This window comes from Physella acuta, unplaced genomic scaffold (genome assembly GCF_028476545.2).
Source record: "Physella acuta isolate Inbredline_101_S28 unplaced genomic scaffold, ASM2847654v3 ptg002094l, whole genome shotgun sequence".
Lineage (NCBI taxonomy): Eukaryota > Metazoa > Mollusca > Gastropoda > Physidae > Physella > Physella acuta.
The window spans coordinates 16,234-39,263 of record NW_026733595.1 but is presented as its reverse complement, the minus strand read 5'-3'; the positions used below and the strand labels follow the sequence as shown (position 1 = coordinate 39,263).

General features: G+C 29.7%; 3 protein-coding genes across 5 annotated transcripts; 1 reads left to right on the top strand and 2 right to left on the bottom strand.

Moving 5' to 3' along the window:
* The first annotated feature begins 124 nt into the window (after positions 1-124).
* On the top strand, positions 125-8,792 carry LOC131932137 (sorting nexin-30). Its single transcript, XM_059289010.1, has 11 exons — positions 125-315; positions 1,477-1,671; positions 1,779-1,889; positions 2,301-2,462; positions 3,092-3,287; positions 5,698-5,828; positions 6,432-6,500; positions 6,662-6,748; positions 7,470-7,574; positions 8,103-8,255; positions 8,525-8,792. The coding sequence occupies exons 1-11, from the start codon at positions 178-180 to the stop codon at positions 8,630-8,632; spliced, it is 1,455 nt and encodes a 484-aa protein (XP_059144993.1). The 5' UTR covers positions 125-177; the 3' UTR covers positions 8,633-8,792.
* On the bottom strand, positions 3,545-5,109 carry LOC131932139 (uncharacterized). The gene is made up of 2 exons (XM_059289011.1): positions 4,951-5,109; positions 3,545-4,357 (listed from the first exon to the last, which is right to left on the bottom strand). Exon 2 carries the CDS (start codon positions 4,347-4,349, stop codon positions 3,726-3,728), a length of 624 nt encoding a protein of 207 aa, XP_059144994.1. The 5' UTR covers positions 4,350-4,357; positions 4,951-5,109; the 3' UTR covers positions 3,545-3,725.
* A 1,890-nt stretch (positions 8,793-10,682) lies between the features above and the next one.
* LOC131932136 (IQ motif and ankyrin repeat domain-containing protein 1) lies at positions 10,683-22,912 on the bottom strand. 3 transcript variants are annotated; one of them, XR_009384483.1, is made up of 15 exons: positions 22,513-22,912; positions 21,021-21,175; positions 20,106-20,270; positions 19,409-19,538; positions 18,869-18,993; positions 18,313-18,375; positions 17,739-17,878; positions 17,305-17,359; positions 16,850-16,942; positions 16,383-16,494; positions 14,559-14,661; positions 14,168-14,302; positions 13,394-13,522; positions 11,319-12,481; positions 10,683-11,253 (listed from the first exon to the last, which is right to left on the bottom strand). XR_009384483.1 is itself a non-coding variant. In XM_059289009.1 (15 exons), exons 2-15 carry the CDS (start codon positions 22,607-22,609, stop codon positions 12,316-12,318), a joined length of 1,668 nt encoding a protein of 555 aa, XP_059144992.1. In that variant the 5' UTR covers positions 22,610-22,647; positions 22,813-22,912; the 3' UTR covers positions 10,683-12,315. The 3 variants fall into 3 exon arrangements, 2 of the variants coding, with proteins under 2 accessions (XP_059144992.1, XP_059144991.1); XM_059289009.1 differs by having other exon boundaries at positions 10,683-12,481; positions 22,513-22,647; positions 22,813-22,912; XM_059289008.1 differs by having other exon boundaries at positions 10,683-12,481; positions 22,513-22,616; positions 22,813-22,912.
* Positions 22,913-23,030: the final 118 nt, after the last annotated feature.

Here is a 23,030-nt window from a genome sequence, read left to right as displayed (position 1 = left end):
CAAAAACATGTAGGCCTAGATATCTAGATATTGATGTAGATCTAGATTCGTCCATATTTAATATTTCCGAAAAAAATTCTGTACATTCAAATTATCTTCATTATCATAGGCCTCTATGGCCTATGGAGACCGGACAAATAACGTTGGCGTACAAATAGACATCACTATTCAACAACAATGGCTGCCTCTGCTGTGAGATCTATCGATGATCTCAAACATGATGATAACGTTTCTCCTAAATCAGTTTCGGATGAAAAGATAAAATTTAAAGATCCACTTTTAACAGGCCTTGATAAAGACAGCGACGATGATGGGGTAAGCTGAGATATCGTAATATTTTAACATTATTAAAAATAATAAAACGTCTTAAAAAGTTAAAAACCCAGACCGAGGAAAAACAATTAAAATAAAAATAAAAACATTGTCATGATTGTTGTAGGTAGGCCTATTGTTTTGTTGTAGATTTAGAGATCTAGAATCTAGGTAGATCTAGATACAATTTAGCCTGAAATGCCCTAAGCTAAACTACGGGGGAATTTGTATACCAGTGTCCGATAATAGATTCTTCTTTAAAAAAAGGGATGTTAAATCATGTAGTGAATTTTTTTTGTAGTGACGACATGTAGGTTACTCACTGGTAGTTAACTAAGCAAACACACATTGCAGCAGTGATTGCTGGCAAATGTCAATGCTAACCCTGTCCCTATATAACCTCAACCCCTAGTCCAACCATACGCCTAACGCTAATTTCTAACCATACAATTAGTTGAGATTACAATTCAATACTACTCACAAAAAACAACCCAACTGGTCCCAACACACCTATTTTATGGAAGAGTCTATACTATTAATTATCGGACATCGGTATCTAAAATCATCCCTAAAATCTACAAGTTGTAGTACAACCCTATAGTTCACAGTCACCAGTGACTACTCCACTACTACTAACTACTAGTACTACACACTGCTGCCTGCACTGTTGGATTGTACAAAGTAAACAAAGACTTCGCTTAACTGTGAACTCAACTTTTAGTGTTATTCAGTGTTACTTAGGCTAAGTCTAATTATATCCTAATTGTAGTTTTGATAATGTCAATTTGATATTCATCCCTCTGTTGTATGCGCTGAACTTAAAACTTTAAATCTTCACTTCTCTCATGATTTTGTACTGAATTGCACAACTACTGAAATATAATTTCAAAATAAGCTTACATAAAAAAGTAGAGTGTAGGTAGGCTTACATACACAAAACAAAATTATTTATATTAGGCTTAAGTCTGATATTTTCAAACATAGTTTTGATGAGTTGTAGATAGGGTTGGTATCAAATAAAATTATTTAGCTGCATATTTAGTGTATTGTTATAAAATATCATCAGATTTATTTGCTAATAAACATGTAGATGTGGCGATTAATTGACTCATTTACTCAATTTATAGTCCAACCACTTTCAAGTTGTCATTGTTATTATTTCAGATGGAAAGTCTTGATCTTGAGGCATCTGCCAAGTCAGAAGAAGGTTCAGTGTCTCGAAGCTCAAGCCTTATCGCCAACTTTCGCCTTGATGATGATTATGATGGTGAAACTAGAGACTTGTTTATTGTGGTTGATGATCCAGAAAAACATACCAGTACTCTAGAAGCATATATAACTTTTAGAGTTACTACCAAGGTATGGCCTGCATATTTTAAAATTTTTTTTGTGGATACAAGTTTTTTTAGTTTAACATTATATTAGTAAATTGAAAGGAGCCAATTGTAATATTTTATTTGTTCTAGACTTCTAGACCAGAATTTGAAGGTACAGAATTCAGCGTTCGTAGGCGCTACAATGATTTTCTATGGATTCGTCAAAGACTTGAAGAGAAACATCCCACTCATTTAGTCCCAGTACGTTTATAATTTCATATTTGATTTGGAATCCAAGAATGTTTACAAAACAATTTTGAAAAAAAGTACCATTGAAATAAAATGCCATTTTGTAAAACATTTCAATTAATCATTATGACACTAATGACAGTTTTTTAATGCCTTACAAATTAATAAGTCAATTTTAAAGTCTTAATAAAATACAATAATTTAATAAAATCTAATACTTTATTATTAATACTTTGTTAAAATATAAAGAAAAAAATACAAAGTAGATGTAATAAATAAATTATTTGAACACTCATCATTAGTGCAGATATTAAAAATTAAAACTTGAAAATAATTAAATCATTTCCTATTCAACTAAAAGCATGTAAGAGTCATAATATTATGAAAAAAAATGTTGATTGTTTCAATGTTTGTTTTGAACAGCCTCTTCCAGAAAAACACAGCCTTAAGAGACTGGATCGTTTTAGCACTGAATTCCTTCGGGTGCGCCAAGCTGCTCTTCAGAAATTTCTTACTCGACTGGCTGACCATCCAGTTTTGTCATTTGACAAGTGCTTCCAGATATTTCTCACTGCAAAAGCTTGGGTAATTACATTCTATAATAATTTTACAAGCTAATTTATCAGTTAATTTGTTATCAAAATAACTGTTCATTGTAGCATCTTTAATTATTTGCAATCAGATATAACTTAAATACCCATTAATTTGTGTTTCTTGAATTAAATAGATGACCTTTCAAATTATAACCATAAATTCTCTACCTAGAACCTAGCTTAGGGGAGAGAGGGAAAATATTCCTATGCATTCTAATTCTTAGAAAAGTAAACCGGAGTTTTGAATGCAGAAGTGTTTATCTACACCACAAATCAGAAGCTCCATTGTATGTCTAGAAATAAACATCTCAAAAATTATATTCTATTGGGAAAGCTATAAACTTCTTTAGAACTTAAACAATAGTTAAAAAAAAAATTTAACTTCATTATTAAATGTTAGACTGAATAATTTGTGCAATCTGTAACACAAAATAAAAAACATTTAAAAAGTGATTAGTTTTTATGATAATGACTAAATATTCTAGAAATAACTGTAAAAAATATATTTAAAGAACTAAAAAAGTTAAAATTCCAGTCCAAGTTAAACTAAAAAAAATGTGGTTTAACTTTGTATAATATTATTCCATTCCATGTTACCACTCTTACACATGTTCCTTGCAGGAGTTTCAAGCTCATAAAAAACAAGGATCAGGTTTCCTAAGCAGAGTCTCTGACTCCCTCCACAACATGTCAGCTTCCTACATGATGAAGAACAGGCCTCCAGAGTTTGCTGTGATGCATGACTACATAACTTTACTGTCTGACAAACTTGGGGTCATGGACAGGATCTCCCAGAGGGTGTCCAAAGAACAAAATGGCAAGTTGGATATCTTTTCTCGACAAAACAGTCTTTTTTTTTTACACAAATAGCCTGAAAGATCTCTTTTCGTTATTAAGTTATTGCAATTATATAAAATGTCCCTTTTTCTCATAACAGTTAGATGTAAATGTCATTTTAGCTTTAACGGTGTTTGCTTTGGATTTTTATTACTTTACATTCAAGTATGTAAAAAAGAAAGTTGGCAAATGTGCATAATAGTTCATGTGTCAGAGTCACAGCTGGTATATCATTTTGCCCACTTTGTGTTTTCCTTGTTCAGGTTTCACCAGCTCGATGCACATTTTTAGTCCATAAAACTTGAATAGTTTGTCCATTTCAAAGTTCTATTGCTTTTGTTCTTTTTGAGTAAGTTTCATGGTAAAATTAGATTTATCTAATGGAAACATTTTTTTGAATGGGGTCCTGTAGAAGATTTTAAGTTTGTCCTGTACTGTTAGTTGTGTTAAAACTTGGTGTTGGTGTATTCTCACTTTCTTGTGTAGTGTTTACACCATTTAACATGATTGCTCCAGAAATAAGACCACCAATAACACTGGCAACAAACATGAGAAAAACCAGGCCAATTATTTTATAAATTTGTTTCGAATTCCTGCGGCAAGTGTTTAGAATGCCATTTTCTTTTTTTATATGTGTACCAACTTTGCAAGCTTCTTCAATTTTTTCTGTAGTTTTCAATACTGGAGGCTGTTCATTTAAAGTCTGCTTTTTTTGTAGTGTGACTTCTTCCTTAGAAGTCATCTGATCTTTGAAGATATTTTGTTGATTAAGAGTTTGTTGGTCCTCGTAGTAATCTTCAGGGTCTCCTTGTGTAGCATCAAGTCCACTGTAACACTCCTCTGGAGCCTCAGATTTCTGACGAGCTTTGGTGTCAGACTTGGCCGATTTTATGGAGCTTTTATTCCTGTCTGGTGGTGGGGGAGCCTGGCCCAAGTCCCCGTCCTGTGAGGTTGGGCTGTTGCAGTAGATTTCCTCAGAACAAGGGTGAAACTCCTGTGGCTTGGCCTTTGGTTGTACCCGGGGTGTTCTGCTGCATGACATTATTAAATCTACACAAAAAATATTTTAATTAATCATACATTTTTATAAAATATTTTAAAAAAAAACTACATTGCTAATGGGCTCATTCTTCACAACACAGTTTTTATTGTTCATTTTTTTTTCTAATAATAACACCTGTGAATGTATGGTCAAGAGAATGTTTCTAGTCTGAAGCTCCAACTTTATATTATCCTGAAATACTAGATAAAGCACTGTTTCTCTCTTGAATGCTAGACATCTTCTAAGTACGTGGCATTGAGCTATCACACAATTCCATTATAGAATCTATCCAGATGACACAAAACTATAATACTTGTTATATTTACATTGAAGAATCCATATCCTTTAGTTATATTTTTTGTGAGGATTATTTTCCTTAGATACCTTTTTAATAGGGTTGTTTGGTTAAATTATTTTATTTTTATAGTAAGTTACTGCAGTACTAAACTCGAACATATTTTATAAAAATAAAATTAACTTTATGTATTTCAAGCAGTATCTGAGTTGTTAAGAGCAAATATATATATATATATATATATATATATATATATATATATATATATATATATATATATATATATATGTATTCATTCCTACTTACTTGAAACTGCGTACAACTTGTCTGTATTGTTCCTAGTAGGGGAATGTTAGTCCACAACTCATTTATCATGCAGTCACTGATGGTCTGATTGAGGATGTAAATTGATATATGTTTTACTCACTACAGACTTGTTGGTCCCTGGACTGCATGTGTGTTATATGTTGTACACACTGTAGAGTCCTTGAAAACTCAAGTGGGGAACATTTTATTACCACAGTATGAGCAATTTTGGGGGAAATAACATAGCTATGGGGAAGTGACCATTTTAGATCCTGATTGAAAGTCAAGGATTGAAGTGGTTTACCCTGAGAAATTTTTATGTTAGTAGATATGGACATGTGATGCAATGGTCTTTTGTTAAGGGTTTGTGTAGTCAATATATAAATAAATGTGGGGTTTGTCCATATATATATATATATATATATATATATATATATATATATATATATATATATATATATATGTGTGGTTTGCATAGTCTTTATATATAAATGTGCTTACATATTTTAAAAATTGTGTTGTTTTGATCTGGTATAATTCGATTGTGTTGTATTAGCTCATTTACCTAACTTTCCACTACTTGTATCAGATGACCTTAATGCAATATGGGAAATGTTAGATTAAGGTTGAAATTGCAAGATTTAAACTCTTAATATTTGGGTTGTGGATTTAAAAAACAAATGTTCACCACCTTTTTATCACACAGTTTGCTGAATTCTTGATTAGGATGGTATTATTTACTTTCAGATTACATGGCTGAGCTTTTGGAATGGGGCCCCTGCTACACACTGTGGGCTAACTCAGAGGACCAGCTGACTGGTGCATTGCTCACAATGTCAAAGGCAGTTGATGAATGTGTCAAGGCTGTTAAAGACTTGGTTTGTGCTCATTATAATTGTCAGCATCATCTCTTCCATTTTGTGCTCAAGACACATGGGACCGATAGAGAGAGCTCCCTCCACTTTTGTTTGTCTCTGGCATTTTTCCTGGCAGCCCCCCAAGACAGTCCTGCCTCTATCACCTGCTTTACCACCATGTACCTCATGTCTCCCTTGGCCTTCCCTATTTTCTTTTTCCTTGAGGTGTCCAGTTTAGCTCATTATCGCGATATCATCTGGATTCATTCTTAAGACGTGCCCCCCATCAATAATTTCGGAAACTACTTGCATTTCCATCTCTCCTTGTAGTCTATCATTACAGATGGTGTTAGGCCAGTGGATGCCTTTTATCTTTCTTTTAATTTATTTTAATTGATGTCAATTTTTTTACAGAAATTCTAACTTAGCTGACATTTTAATGAATTAATGTGAAATAAACTTTTTTGGAAAGAAAATCATTTACAAAACTATGTAATTTTTTTTTATCTAGAAAAAAAAATATAACTAAAAAATGTATTTCATAATTAAACATTCTTTCTCAAACTTGATTTTAAATTTAATTGCAAATAATTTATTTGTAAAATCAAATAATTATTCCATTAGATTGATGACACAGATTCAAGATTTGCTCAACCCTTAAAGGAGTACCTGCTATACTCAGAGTGTATTAAGGTGATTGATTAAATCTTTTGCTTTTAGTTGCCTTTCGTATTTGAGTGAATGTGGTATTGTAATTTCCTAATTGCAATGTTTATTTCCATCAGATTACTTCGTCAGTTTTATTATAAATGTTTTGAAAAACATAACAAATTGTGTTTTTATAATTTTGCTAGACTGTTCTACGAAGAAGAGATGCTATACAAAACCAATATGATATGGTTGTGGATGAGCTTGGGAAACGCAAGGAAGAGAAAGAGAATGTAAGTCCATGCTGGTTATTTGCTTCCTGGTTTGTTTCCATGAAAATAGTTTGAACTAAATGAATGGGGAGTACTTGAAAAATGGGACTGTGTTTATTACAACTAAGTATACAAAGTTGATGAGGCAGCATAGTCTAGTGGTAGAGAGCTAGACTGCTAACCCGAAAGTCTCAAGTTTGAATCCGGGTTCAAGTCAGAAGAATGCCCCTGTCCCCCCAGCTTTGATGAGTACTTAACTCACGTTATGGAAAAAAAGGCGGCTGGGCATAGTACTGACCACACTATCCCTTCATGTGCTGAGTTCTCTAAAGCAGATGTACTCTACTTCATCTGCCCCAAATAACTTGGGTACAAATGGGAAAAGATGTTAATGATACAAAGTTGAGAAAATTTTTTTTATCAACTTTGTGCTATAAACTCTCAGCATGGTAACAAGGTATGCCTTTAGGTGTACATTTTAATTTTTATTGGGAATTCTTTCAAAGAAACTGCTGCCTAAAAAAATTTATGAAGCAAATTATTTATTACACAAATATTAGACCAATTGGCAATAAGTCTCCCATTATTAGAATTTAAATCAAGGGATTTTTCAGCAAGGGATACATTTATGAGTAAGCAAGCATGATAGTGTAAAAAATAAGTTGTAACTAAGTCTTGGTACAGAAAATTTTTTTTTGTTCCAGTTGTAAAACATTTTAAATATTTTGTTTTATTGGCATAGATCAAATGCTCAGATCAAACCTACTCAATTGGAGCCTTCTTGGGGAAAGATCCAGAGGATGTCAAACAACAGAAACATGAAAAACTTGAGCAGCAGATATCTGATGTAAGTCCACAATATTGTCTGATCAGTTATAATTGTATGGGCTATTAAAAACTTATTACTTTAGGCTGATGAAATAATCAAGTTATATCTATATAAATAATTATATATAGTCTGTGTTTAAAATGTGCATTGTGGATAGTTATTTAGTTTTAATTGATTTTTTCCTATTGTGAGGTAAATAATTTTTATCATCAATAAATGCCCTTTTTCTCTACAACCGGACATGGTTTAGAGAATATTAAGCTGAAGTGGTTGTAATTTAAGTGCTAAACTTAAAGTGAAGTGCATAACTCAAGTATCCGGTTGCCTTGGGAAAAATTGAATGACAAACCCTTTAATATTTTATCATTAAACTTTTTATCTATATCTCATCAGACTGATAAAAAACTTTAAACAATAAAACAGTCGTAATCTATGTTGATGATTTATTTTAAAAATCTTGTCTGAAGCTAATTAGACAAATGAAGAGTTTAAACAACAAAACAGAGGTTTTAGTGTTGGTGATTAATTTTAAAATCTTGTCTGCAGCTAATCAGGCAGATGGAGAGTTTGAATGACAAGACAGTGGTAGCCAATGCTGATTTGAAGGCTGATATGGAAAGATGGCATAAGCACAAGCAGAGAGATTTGAGGGAAACTTTCATGTGTATGGCTGACTTGCAGATTGCTTATTATGAAAAGGTTTGGGAAATTTGCCAGTTATTATCTATATCTTTAAAGATTGGCTTTAAAATCATTATTAAAAAAAGATTTTTTACCCCATCTTCTTTAAAAAATGATCACAAGTAATTGAAATGGATATTATGTAGATCCTTATAAATAATTAACAGACAATTTTTTTTATTTTAAAGAAAATCAATTTAATCTTTGTAAAAAAGATATTACTTTGTAATGAGACTAAAATTGTAAACCTGTTCTAAAAATATTATTTTCTGACCCATTGTTTACAGTGTTTGACCATTTGGGAAAACACCATCAGAACAATCCAGAACAAAGACCATATTCAACTACCCTCAACAGCTGCTTTAACTGAAAATCATGATCCATCCTTGCCGTAAATAACTACAATACTATTCATGCTGTGTCAAACTACAAGATTTTTTTAAAGATATAATTTATATAGCAGATGTTTAAACCAAGTAGGATGTAGTGAAGATCATTTTAATTGTAACATTCCTTTTTTTTTTATTTGCTGTTAATGAATTCCATGTGCGGCACTGTCAGTAAAATGCCCCATTCATAATATTTGTATTTTAAGGTCTATGCTGCTAACTGATTAATTTTTTTTTAAAGTAATTTTTTTTAAATGTCAAAGCAATTGTCTCATTATATGAAACAAATATTTGCTTCTGAATAATTGCATACCTGTATTTCTGTTTTCTAATTATTGATCTCATGAAAAACTTACTTTAACAGATGGGTTGTTCTTGAGAACAGACAATGGGAAACATGATTCTTAAAAAAGTTGCTATTTAAAGTTAGTTTGAAAAATAACTGTTGAAAAATCAAAACAGGGTTCTTTTAATATACTATAATGGCACCAGGGATATGTGCAATGCCAAGTACTTACACCAAATCAGTATGTCACTTGTGTTGTTTTTGTTTCATATTTAAAAAAAAAACTAGTCTTATTTATTTTTCATCTGTTTAATGTTTGAAATTCATAGTCACAGTTTATTATTGATTGACTGTTATTATAAATAGTTATCATATTTAGTGATATGACTAAAGTTTAATTTTATTTCCTTCCTGAAATGGCCATCCTCTGATATAACTGCAAGACTTAGTTTGGTGAGTGAGGACAGATATGTAGTTTACGGCTATATTTTAAAGTCTATCTTTGTGTATGAACAACCTTGCCATTTGGATGTAATTTGTGACTTTGTTTTTATCTTAATAAGTTCTTGTAAGTTATTCATGTTATGTTGATTTTTTTTTCTTTTTGCTGGCATTTTTTGTTACACTAGTTGAACACAATATTGATAAAATTTTATAATTATTAATTATTATAATATCTAATCATTGGAAGCTGGGTGTGTGTTCAGTGTTGGCAGTACAATTCTATTTTAAATGAAACAGTCAACTGCATCAATATGGTACATGCATATCACTTTATTTTGTTAACAATTGTTTTATTCAGTTAACATGTATTTCACTTTGTAATTTTTCTATGAAAAGCTCACTTCAACAGTGTTGTAAATCTCTGTAACTTGTAGAGAAATATACAATTTTATTTTTATTATAACTTATGATTATTAGACAAGGTATCTTCAGTGCTTATCTTTCTTTAAGTTTATGTTAGTCAATGGTTTAAATTAATTGTCAAATATTTACTTTCTCTTTTGATGTTATTCCCATAAATTGTGTTCCATTTACTGTTATTACCTGGAGGAATAACCTGGATGTATTTTATTTCTTTATAATGTGTTCTGCAGATCATGTTTCCCCTGTGATTTTTATAATCTTGTTTTTTTTCCCAGCTAAGCGACGTAGAGCAACACTAGCTGACCCAAGCTGTTTTTAAATGTTTTTCTTTAGTGGATGTGGCATTTCAGCAAAACATTCCTTGTATTTTATTTTGGTTAGTCTCACTTGCCATCCTAGTCTTCTTTTGCTTACAGATAACCATTTATCTGTAAGGCTTAAATTATTCTAAGTAACCAAAGGTATTTGTTTGATAAACAATTTGGAATTTGGATTTAGTTTTAAAAAATAGGCGCACAATGCTCAGGTATTTAAAACAATAGCTGTGCAAAACCTAGGTATTTAAAAAGATGACACCTCAGTCATTTTTTAAAAAATGTACTTAAAAATGGGTCAACTTGACGGGTTTCATTCTTGAAGCGCAACAATTTAAATTTGTTGTTTCTGTTTCTACTTTAAAATTTTTAAATACAAAAATATATAATTTTAGAGGTCGTTTCCAAATCAAGCTAATTAGGTTTGTTTTTTTTTTCTTGTTGTACATACAAGAGTCACACTGTCATTCTGTCGACAGAAATCAAAAAACAAAACTACATTTTTTATGCACCGTTGCTTGAAAAAACATTGAAAAAACTATTTTTCCAGTTTTATTTGACTATTAACTGTTTCAATTTTATACCTAGATGAAATGTAGATAACTGTGTCTAGACTTTCTTATCTGCTATAACCATATAGCTCTGATTGTACCAGTGTCAACTTCAGAGTTGCCCTGATTAGTTGTATGTATAGCATATTCATTGATATATAAATACAGCTTTATTGCTGTGCTTTTGATATTTATAATATTTCAAAAGAGTAATTGAAAATATTTTTCTTATCAGTTAGTGACTGCATTGTTTGCATGAAGAGTATAATTGATTAGCAAGTTTTATTCATTTTGTGCAATACCTATCATAAAGAATAGTTGGAGCTAAATTTTATTTTTTAATGGTTTTACTTGGTGCAGGATTTTAAATATGTTATAAAAAGTTTATTATTTTAAAATGTTTTAACTCATGCAAGAGTGTAAAAAATAGTTGAATTAAATTAAAGCTACTAATTACTGCCCAACTTTAATCTAGAAATATTTAACATTTAAAATAATTTATCCATGAAACACTCAGTTTTTTTAAAACAAATTGGCCTGTAATATTTGATGTGTTACAAGGTTTTTAAAGACACGAATGCTGTTCAGCTGAGTTTTAAAGCTTCACACCTAATGTACATTCTTTTCAAATAAGTTTCTGATCAATGAATTAAGAGAATTTTAGAGCTTCACACCTAATGTACATTCTTTTATTCAAATAAGTTTCTGATCAATGAATTAAGAGAATTTTAAAGCTTCACATCTAATGTACATTCTTTTATTCACTGAAGTTTCTGATCAATGAATTAAGATAATTTTAAAGTATCACAGCTAATGTACATTCTTTTATTCACTTGTGTTTTTGATTAATGAATTGTGTTTTAGCTGCTCACTCATCACCCCCATTGTTTTACCATGACTTTGTTTATGTTGTGAGTAACTTGAATGGTTGACTGTGATTTAAAAACTTATACATGTAGTTTTTTATGTCAATTAAAAAAATAAAACTACTAAATAGCAATGGTTGAAGACTTGCTCATGTGTTTTAATTTTAGTACTTTACAGTAGGTAATAATGTTAAGAAGGCAGACAATGTTCAATGCTGATTAGGTAATAAAAACTGCACACATATCATCTAAATGAAACCAATGCAAATCTAGAAAAAAATAATTTTTTTCTAAAAATTTAAATATGTGAGTAAAATAAATCAAAATGTTTAGCCATGCCACTGGTAAATTTAATTATTTATACTATTTAAACTACCTACATTCTTTTACTAAATTTTTTTATAAACTGTGATGACAAACTTTCAGATGATTGGTTAATGCTGTTGACACAGTGTAGCAATAGCAGAGCTATACTGGAGTTGGTCACAGTTTACATTCTTTTACTCTAATTGAATTATCTTTATACCATAAATAAAACTTACATGCTTAAATTAAATTAAAATCAATAAATTAACTTTGATCACCTACATACAGAAAATCTAATGTAGTGACACAATTTATCTAAGATGATGTTTATAAAACAACTCAAAAAACAAAAAAAGATATTTTTTTTGTTGCAAATCAGGGAAAACAAACAAAATATGCTGCATTTCATTTCTATAAATTGTGTAAATATTCTTATAATAATATAAATTTTGTAAGTGTATACACATTTTTACAAATATTTACAACAGTTTTACATGTATTATACTGGAACAACTACCCTGATCACATACATTGCTTCCAGCAGCTTAACACTTGGGAAAGGGTTTTTGGTCACTAGTATAAAAAGAAAGTTTGAGATCCGCAGGTCATTGAACTTTGTTTTCTCATAATCAGGCCCATCAGTGGGTTTTATCAGCTTGCTGTACCTAAAGAAAGAAATTTTAATTTAATAGTTTAAAACAAAAAATTGTTGCTATCATATTATGGATTTCATTTATCGATTAGTCATAACATTTGAAAATAACGTGTGTTTTTGTCCATGCAGTTACAACAACATGGTTAAAAAGTACAATTTATTATTAAAAATGTGTACAACTGTGTAAAATAAACAGCCTGAATTAATATAGTTTAAATAAAATAATGCTCCACTATGTTATGTATATATATAAAAAGCTGTGGGTTGCTATATTATGTATTGAAAAAGTTTGGACATTGGCAGGAACATCTGTAAACAAAAATAGGCCTACAAATGATAATATCTATATAATGTACCATGGATTTTATAGTAAAAAAAATACTGATGAAAGTGGATAGTTTTAAAATTAATAGGCTACTAAATACTCTTACTTCGAATTTATGCTTTTATTTATAGTTTTATAAAAATAGTGGTGCATTATTATACATTTTTTAAATCATTTGAAATAAAAGCTTGTTATAAATATTTTAGTATCAAGAAAATGGCATAACTAAAAGAAATTATACATCAATTGAGCCCAATGAATGAGTGTATATAAAAGCATGACCTTAGTTGTACTAGATACATTTAATTTTTTTAGTAATTTTTTTAAACATCAATTACAAATATAATTAGTTTAAAGTTTAAGTCTCATTGCATTGTCATTGGATCTTGATCTAAATTACAAGCTTAAAAAAAAATTGTTTTGTAATGGTGAGTGAAAAATTTTGACAAGCTTCCACCCATAATAGATGGATGCAATAAGCATTAAAAACTTGCAAAAATGTATTTCTGGCAACACAGAAAAGAAATGTGTTAGATAATTTTTAAAAATCTTCTAAATTAGAGTTTTAAAATTAAGATGTTGCATTTTGTTCCTTACTTTTCTTCATTTAGAATGGACTTGTCCATGATGCTGGCCATCAAACCTTTGGACACCTCATCAAACTTGTCAACACATGTGTCAAACATGTCCACTTCCATCATGTCTAAAACAAATGGCTTCCCATATCTAAATAAAGAAATCAGACACAAAATAAATGGCTTCCCATATCTAAACAAAGATATCAGACAAAAAATAAATGGCTTCCCATATCTAAACATATAAATCAGACAAAAAAATAAAAATCTTCCCATATCTAAGCAAAAAAATCAGACCAAAAAGTAAAATCTTCCCATTTCTAAAAAAAAAGAAATTAAACAAAATAAAAAAAAATCTTCCCATATCTAAACCAAGAAATCAGACTAAAAAAATAATAATCTTCTTTCATTTAAATAAAGAGACCAGACAAAAAGAATCAAAATCTTCCCATATCTAAACAAAGAAATCAGACAAATAAATAAATATGTTTGGCTCTGATTGATCAATAATAAAGCTAAAAATAAAGTAAGCTGGTTTCACACCAACAGTAACTTTAATCAATGACCTGCTAATCTCCTGCTAAGGAGAAAATAAGGAGAAGGATTGGTTGAATGGTGCACACTGTTTGCAAACACATCAACCGGCATTGGGCAAACAAGATGAGCTATATCTAAAATTATATAGTTAGAAATTGATCAAGACAGAAAAATAAAGGAATCTGTGATGAGTAAATGCCAACCCCATTTTAAAAAAATATATTTTGTGTAAAAACCAAATAATTTTGTGTGTAAGTACCTAATGGCTCCCAGCAGGCACCTTCTAATATTGTTTATCTCCATGTCTGAAGGCCTAAGGGTGCAGATGTAATTTGTGTCTCTGTAACGCAAGAAAGTGGTTGCTTGCCCCATCAGGTCAATAATAAATGGCCACCTTAAAGAAATATATATAAATATGTATATATTGTAAATATTTTGAACTTTTCACTTTTCTGTTTCACTAATATTAATGTTTTTGATATAGAAAAATATATTTCAAAAAAAGAATAGATAATTCAGCACTCTTTAAAAAAAAAAAAAAACTTCAGTTTTCATAAGAGGAGAATTTTTAGAAAAAAAAATTCTTTAAAAAATAGCTTTCTGGGGGTAAATATTTATGATGTTTGGTATCAGTGAGAGGCATTACTCACTTTCCAGATTGCTTGAGTCTGTTACCAACATCTCGAAATAATACGTCATCCAGCTCTTTTACAATCACTTTAATTCCAGGGAGATCATCCTCATCATCGTCATCTTCAAACAGTAAAAGTTATAAAACCATACAAGTTATTAAACCATAAAAGTTATAAAACAGTAAAAGTTATAAAACCATAAAAGTTTTAAAACCATACAAGTTATAAAACCATAAAAGTTATAAACCAAGTTGTAAAGAGTATTAGAAAGACTACTGTTGATCAGCCATGCTGATGCAGTTATATAAGTATTCAATCCTTCTGTGTGATATCAATTATTCTAAATTTTAACCATACAAAATCTAGGCCTAATCTGCATATCAAAAATAAATCCTATATCTAACCCTAAGGTATTGGCGATATCATCTATATATCGTAGTATGGCTGATTTATAAAAATGAAAGATAAATATTGATTTCCATTTTGATGCATTGTTTATTAATAACTAACACCCTTCCCTCTTAATCCATTTATTATAAAACTATTAAACTAGACCTCTCCGCATTTAAAAGAACAATTTATTTCAATTTTAGAACAAAGCTCATCCATTAGTCAATAAATACTTAGTAAACGGCTGTCAGGTAAAAAGGCTACCTAAGGGATATTTTAAAATAAATAACACAATGGTTTAGTCAAATCTACTAGTTGCTCTCATTACTTTAGAGGGAAAAACAAATCAAGAAAACAATTTTAAACATAAAAAAACAATACTTAGGTTAATGCTCAACAAAAACAAGTAACTTCTAACAATTCATGGCTGTAACGGTTGTAAAAAAAAATCATTATTTCCCTCACTTTAATTTTAATCTACCCAACCTAAACAAAGATGTTATATACTTAAAATTATTACCAAACTTGCTTCAATACTCTAAACAATAGATCTTGATTGCATTTTAACAACTATCTTTTTTCAGTTGCAAGCTAAGAAATTACTTAAATATGGTATTTTTAGTATATTTCTGTTTTGTAATATTATAGTGGCTACCCCATTACCACAGTTCATTGGCTAATAGCTTACAAAATGCTTGGCAACTATTTTTTAATTATCACATTTTATTCCAACTAATCTGTTACCATTTATTTCACTTAGCATTTGTAAAAAAAATTGTTGCTACATCAGTTTTAGTTATTTTGCAAATATTTGTTTTATTTTGTTTTCTAAAAAAGTCAACTATAAATCAACAAAATAACAACTATATCTATATCTATATATATCTATCGGTAGTTTTCAGACTAAAAAATAAATACAACATTTTAAAAAATACTGTGTTACAAAACACTTGAAAAATAATGGCAAAAACAAATGCAACTTCATCTGAGGTTCTTTCTAATTATGTCAATATTTTCTGTGCAACTTTCAAAATTGTGTAAGTCTATGTACAAGGCTATTATTATAAGTTTTGCATTGCAGATTGAATTTCGTTCTCTGTCCATTATTGATTTCTCTTTTATAAAAACTAAGACTTATTCTTTATATTCATTAGGCAATTGTTGAAAATTAAAAGACGGTTCTAATATATAAGCTGGATTTTTCAGTCATTATATTTGTATTAATTATAGAACTTGTCCCTATTCCAGAGTCAAATTAAATAAGAAAAAAAAAAGAAACAGGGAATACAACAAAACATAAGTATAAACAAATTCAAATCCTTTAACTGAAAGGTTAATAATTTAAAAAAGAATAAGTTTTTAAAGTAATATTTAATAATTTAATGTGACAGTCATAGAGCATTCAGATTATGTATTTACTTATTTACAATATTTGACAACATTTGCACAAACCACATCTTTTCTTTGACTCCCTAAGTGCTAGTCTTGCTTTGGACAAATTATTTTTTGCAGTTTCTAGTTCAGTTTTAATAGTTTCAACTTCTAACTCCTGATCATGAATAGCCTGTGAAAACAATAGTTAAAAATAAACATTCACTATGAAAATTAATTATACATAAATGTTTAACTCAAGTTTATACTTTATAAAGATAGCCAAAATATACATAAGTATAAAGCTGTTGAAAAAATAGATTTTAATGGCATTTTTATAAAGAGCAGTGAATTTGTCTACACAAAGTGTACTGAACAGTCGGTCTGTTTACAATCTCTTAACTATATGAAATCAACTTAGGCATTTGAAAAAATTGAAAATTATTTAACACACCTTTTAGGCCCAATATATATCTTTTTAAAATACATTTTTTTATGTTCACTTTTATTAGGTTAAGTGGATACATTTTCTGTAAATTGATACATACCTGCAATGTGATTTCTGGTTTGGCAAAACCTTCTGCTTGACATTTATCATGTTCATGAATTCGCTTGTTCAATTCACAGTATGCATGTTGTAGCTGAAAATATCCACAAGTAACAAAAAAAGTTATTTTTAACTTTATTTTAATTTTTTTTACTAATCCTTTTTTTTATAAATAATTTATTTTCGGTGAAAAACAAAATCCTAGTGATTTATTGTCTAAATGAACATCATAAGTAAAAAATAAATAAATAAATATATACATATACGTATACGTATACGAATACGTATACATATATGTATACGTATACACATACACACACACACATATATATATATATATATATATATATATATATATATATATATATATATATATATATATATATATATATATAGCTAGATAGATAGATAGATAGATATAGATAGAAATAGAGATATATATATACATATATCTACCTGTTTTACTTTAGCATCATAAGCTTTTTCTGCCTCTTCAAGAACTTTTTCCAGTCTATGAAAATTTTTCATCAAAAATTAAAATGACATACACATAGAAACTGACCTGTTGTAAACAGTTTTAATCATATATAGGATTGTGAAGATAATAGGTAAAAAGCAAATTTAAATTTTTAAAAATCTTTCAGAATTATTTTTAGATTTTTAATTCAGACAATTATTGAAAACAATTTTTTTTTAAATTGATCAAAGTGTTTTATATTTATCTGAAATAGTAGTGCTGCCTGAATCACCAAAAACGGGAACCTTTTGAATTGTAGGCCTGTGTACAGATCCTCTGAGTCCAAGGCATTCATTGATAAAACTGTTGCAATGAAATATCATTGTTCTCTAAAAATGGGGTTTGTGTAAAAAATTTTAAATTGAGGACTAACCTATTTTTCTCAGCTTCATTTTTCAACTGTTCAGCTTTCATTCTTTGATCTTTCACAGCTTGTAAGGATTTAAGCAGCGCTTCAGTACGTTCTATATTCCACTTTTCTAAGACATCCTTTACTGCAGGAGTGGATGCTATCTAACAGATAGGGACAACACAATATTTATAACATCAAAATTATCATTACATTATGCTCAGATAAAAATGAAAAAATAGTTTTGTACTAGCATGCACAAATGTTTTTGATTTTGTTCCCACAAAGGAAAATGTTTTGTAGAAGCATTAATTTATGATTTCACTGAGCTATGGTTTTTTGTTTTGATACATATTTTAAAAAGAAAAACAAGAAAATATATGTCCTTTTGCATGCGCATACTGGTATCTTCTTGTATCTACATGTAATATTATTCTTATCAGTTGTATAGTCTTAACCCTTTTTAACCGCTTTTTTTGTCTTTTTCTTAAATCTCCGGGCCGCGGCAGACAGGCGTATTTTAAGATCAAAAGCTAAGGGTTCAAAGGGTTTAATGTGGATCTATAAAATAATCAAAATATTTAAATGTTAGCATCACCTCTGTAGGATTTTGATTGTCTGTTGCATGAATCCTAGGGTCTGCTCCATGATCTAACAACACCTTTAGAAGTAAAAAAAAACGTTTACATAAACTTACAATGGCTGATTGTTCTGTATCTCAACCATTTTTAGCATGCTAAAATCTTTTTTAAAAATGTTTAAAAAACTCAATAAGTGAACTTTATTTTATCAAAATTAACCCAATTTAAATTTATCAAAAACATATCTTACTTAAAATCAAACACAGTAAAAATTAATTTTCAGTCTATATAATAAAATATAACTGACATAGTTGGTAATAAATAATGTAATATATGAATAATTTATATCCATATAATGTAGGTCATTTATTGAGCATGCACTAAACTTTGAGAAAATCTGTATTTTTATAGTTATAAAAATTGATGATTTTAAAATTTAAATTTAGAAAAAAAAATGTACTTTGACATCAATAATTTAAATAACCACTTGGCTAAATTAAAAAAAAATTGATTAAGTATAGGAAAAGGGAAATTATTGTACCATGCAACAAATTTTAAAAAATACTCCCTTACCAACACAGCTTCAAGATGGCCACCAAAGGCAGCTCTGTAGAGTGGAGTCCTGTTGAACTGACCCACGGTATTTGGGTCTGCGCCTTGATCCAGTAAGAATTTAATGGCTGCTGCATGACCACCATCTACAAACCAGATTTATAACACCATAAATGCACAGCATTTTCAAACAAAAAAATTATAATTAGCTCGTAATTATGACTTAAAGTAGACATTTTAAAAAAAAACTATAACCATGCTTGTATTTTATTTTGGGGATAGTGGGTATACAGTTATAGAGCCAAATGCAACAAAGAGAGTTGAAATCCAACTTTTTCCTGAGTTGTAAGAGCTTACATATTTTAGACAAGGATAGTTTGGCTTATAAATCAATATTTATTCTTCATAGCCAATGACTAAGCTTAGCTAGACATATCAGCAAAAGCACTTTTGATCAGTTTTGCTTTACCAATAATAGAAGATCTCATCACTACTTACAAGCTTCATAGAAAATATGATATAGAAAGGATTAACTACTTTAACAACTTGAAGAAAACTTACTTGCTGCTTCAGATAGTGCAGTGTTGGCATTAGCATCTTCACACTCAACAAGCTGCAGCTGATGCTTTGCACGAATACATTTACCAACAACATCTTGAGCAATCCCTGCTGCATTGTCAGCATCTTCAACCTTGAAGCAAATAGAAACATGTTTTTTTTTTACTGTGGCAAAGTCATTTAAACTTGAATATCCTTAATGGATCTTCAACTTGACAGTTTTTGGTCTTAAGATATAACTTTTGAGTTAATTTTCTTCTTCCACTAAAAAAAGAATTAAATTTGTTAAAGACTTATCACAAAGAAACATATATATCCCCTCATACTAGTTGTGTTAGGCAAGAACTTATGAATGCCACTCCAGTTAGTTTAAATAATGGTGAAATTGTGCCTTATGGCAGTTGTCTCAAGAAACACTAGGCATTAAGTAATAAAAGAGTTTTATGGTGTGAGTTGCCTGGAATTCATAACTAATTATATGGTAAATACTTAACATAAGATTGACCATAAAGATTAGTTGTTGGCGGGTATAAAGTTATAATTTCTGAAAGACGGCTTTGTGAAACTTTTTCCTGTTTCCTATCAACAATTTATTTGCTGTTGCGCAGGCTTTAAATAATATTTTATTAGACAAAATTTTATAACTAAAACCAAATAAGAAAAATAATTCTAAATAAACAACTAAATACATTTAAAATACCTCTTTTAAAATTTGTTTCATAACACCCACGTCCCCATCATAGGCAGCTTCCAACATCCGTTTTTTTCTTTTGGTTTCCTCAAGTTTTATTTTCTTTTCCTCTTCTTCTTTTAATCTTTTTCTTTCGTTCTGTTCTTGATCTAGTTTAACCATGTACAAATAAGCCTGAGGACATTTTATAAAATAACTTACTAAGCAGTGACTGAGAATCTCAGAGCTATGTTTTTTTTACTTCTGTAATAAAATGATAAAAATCTATTCTGCTATAGTGAAGATTCTTTATTTCCTTATTCTTAGTATTCATATATATAAACTCAAGATTAGTATGTAGGTCAAAAATAGACATCAAAATATCAGAACCAAATATTTTTGTGTTTGGCACACATTGTTGGCACAATCTGAGGAAGGTTAATAATTAGTTAAAAATATACACCTTAAACTAAAATCATTTTTTAAATTATAAAATTATTAAAATTATATAGTTGCTTTATAATGTGTTGTTTTCATTGCATTTTGATTTTGCTGTGTTGTGTTTTGTTGTATTTATTGTGTTGTGTTTTTTTTTTACTGTTGCGTAATTTGTTGTGGGTTTTTTTTTTTGGCTATGGTGTGTTTTTGCTTCATAGTATTTCTTATGTTTAGTTATGTTGTTATGTTTCTAATTATTGTATTTTTTAATATTATATTTTGAATGTCCTGTTCATGACAATTTGTTGTGTTGATTTGTTTTTTTTAAATTTATTGTTAGTTTGTTGTGACTTTGTTGTTTTTGCTCTGTTGTGCTTACGTGTGCACACATGAATAGTATGATGTAATATAATAACGTATATTTTTAGCACCCAAGATTTGTACTACTATGTCAAGACTCAAACCTATTATCTAGCATCATTAACATAAAATTGTAAATATTCCAACCTCACGTTCTATTTTGTCCATTTGTTCTGCATACTGAAATTTCTCAACCTTTCTTTTCTCTAATTCTTTCTTTGCCATAAACTTGCGGAATGTAGTCTGAATTTGTATAGCGGCTTGGATTTCTCTTTCCTTCTGAGCTTCATTTTCAGGTGATCCTGGAAAGATACAAATTGCTATGTGACATTGGTTAGTGCAGATGGGAATCTGCAGCAAAGCAATAAAATATCATTTTTTTTCAGCAGTTTAGGGTTAAAGTTGTGATTAGTGATACAAGCATAACAAGAACAATTTTATATAATACAGAACTTTTATCATTCTTTCCATTAGCAGCTTAGATTGCAGTGTTAGAATTGGTTTTATTAGCATTATATTACATTGATGCTAAAAGAGTTTATTGACATGGTTCTCAAATTAAGTAATCAATTTTGACAAATAACAAACTTAAGCACTGAGAGTAATTTATTTATAAATATTATCAGCCAATAGGGGATGGTGTGGTGGGATCAGCAAAGCTCATGGCTGCTAAGCAGAAAAGTCCCAAATTTGAACATTGGGCAGATGCGGTTTGATAGCTGGGGACAGCAATCCATTTGGGAGAGAAAACTCCAAAATCAAAGCAAATCCAAAAAGAAAAGCAGGCTGAAATTAGAACCAACGGCCTATATAGTGTATAAAAAGTTGACATGAAATACTTAATTGTGTTGGAGGAAATCCCCTCCAAACATTACAATTATGAATAAAGAAGAAGACAAAAGAATCTGCCAACAGACTATTATTTTAACAGAAGATCTAACAAAAGCTGGCCATAATAGAAAAGCTGGTGGTGTCCTCATTTGGTTAAAGGAAAACGATTCTATGGATGTTAAATATTATTTTAAAAATTAATCACTTGCCATTCTTGCACAGAGATTTTTAGATTTTTCGATAATGGGATCTACCATTGGACTCTCGTAAATCAACTTACCAAACTTGTAAGGGGATATAATACTAAGTTGATTTCACCAATAATATTAACTGAGTTGTTTCCCTTTGTATGAAAGCATAAAAAGCATAAACTTCACTATTGTTCAAATACAAAACATTTATCTACCTTTATTAGGTACCTATTTTAATTATCAAAATGGTTGGTTAATTTATTAGTATTGTTGTGACTCAAAAATTGACTGTACAGCACTAATCATCACTAATTTCTCAGCTGCACTAGGATTCTTCCCATTCACCAAATACACAGTTGGCTAAATGGGCACAACGCCAACATTTTAATGTCATACACAAAATAATTATAAAATTAATTTGCCCACATGTGCAGGACTATCAATTTTAATAGCAATAATTATGTTTGGTTGGCTAAAAATAGCAAACTATGAATAGAGTTTGAAGGCTTTTAATATTTGTAAACAACAAAAATTATTAAATTAATAGACACTGTCAAAAATAAAATAATTACCTAAATAAAATGTATACTACAAAAATTATAAAATACAACACAAACCTTTGGGTTTCTGCTTTTTAGAATTGTCGGGAGAAAGTTTTCCTTTAGGCTTTACTGGCGCTGGTTTTTTAGCAGCAGGTTTGGGTGGCATCGGCATTTCCACACTGTAGTATATAACTAAGTAAAGATCTATACCTAGGTGTAGTCAAATGCTTAAGCAACTAATTTAAATAATTTTACTTATGTGTGTCAGTGCCAACAAATTTGACGTTGTAATCGGTACCTTTAATATTTTTTTTAAATCAGCAGTTAAGAATGCCTATCAAATTTGTATTAAAAATTTAAATTATAGATGCAAACATTGGATTTTATAAGGTCCTTATCCACACTGCCAATTTTGCACTATCAAGAGCAATCTTGAAGTTACAACACTTTTTCTCTCTTCAGCTGTTGCTATAGGTAGGTACTAGGTAGCCATATTTAAACATAGTAGTTATGGAGTAAATATTTACAAAAAGGCACTTTTTAATTATAGAAAAATACTCTAGTAATTATAGGAAATCAAACTTGTTGCAAGC

Bases quoted from the DNA above. Each gene is read 5' to 3' on its own strand.
- LOC131932137 (XM_059289010.1), top strand. From the start codon at position 178: ATGGCTGCCTCTGCTGTGAGATCTATCGATGATCTCAAACATGATGAT. The intron at 6,501-6,661 runs GTGATTGATTAA...TAATTTTGCTAG, and splicing joins TATACTCAGAGTGTATTAAG to ACTGTTCTACGAAGAAGAGA. The intron at 6,749-7,469 runs GTAAGTCCATGC...TTATTGGCATAG, and splicing joins GCAAGGAAGAGAAAGAGAAT to ATCAAATGCTCAGATCAAAC.
- LOC131932139 (XM_059289011.1), bottom strand. From the start codon at position 4,349: ATGTCATGCAGCAGAACACCCCGGGTACAACCAAAGGCCAAGCCACAG.
- LOC131932136 (XM_059289009.1), bottom strand. From the start codon at position 22,609: ATGCCGATGCCACCCAAACCTGCTGCTAAAAAACCAGCGCCAGTAAAG. The intron at 16,495-16,849 runs GTATGTATCAAT...TTGTTTTCACAG, and splicing joins AACCAGAAATCACATTGCAG to GCTATTCATGATCAGGAGTT. The intron at 14,303-14,558 runs GTGAGTAATGCC...TATTTCTTTAAG, and splicing joins AGACTCAAGCAATCTGGAAA to GTGGCCATTTATTATTGACC.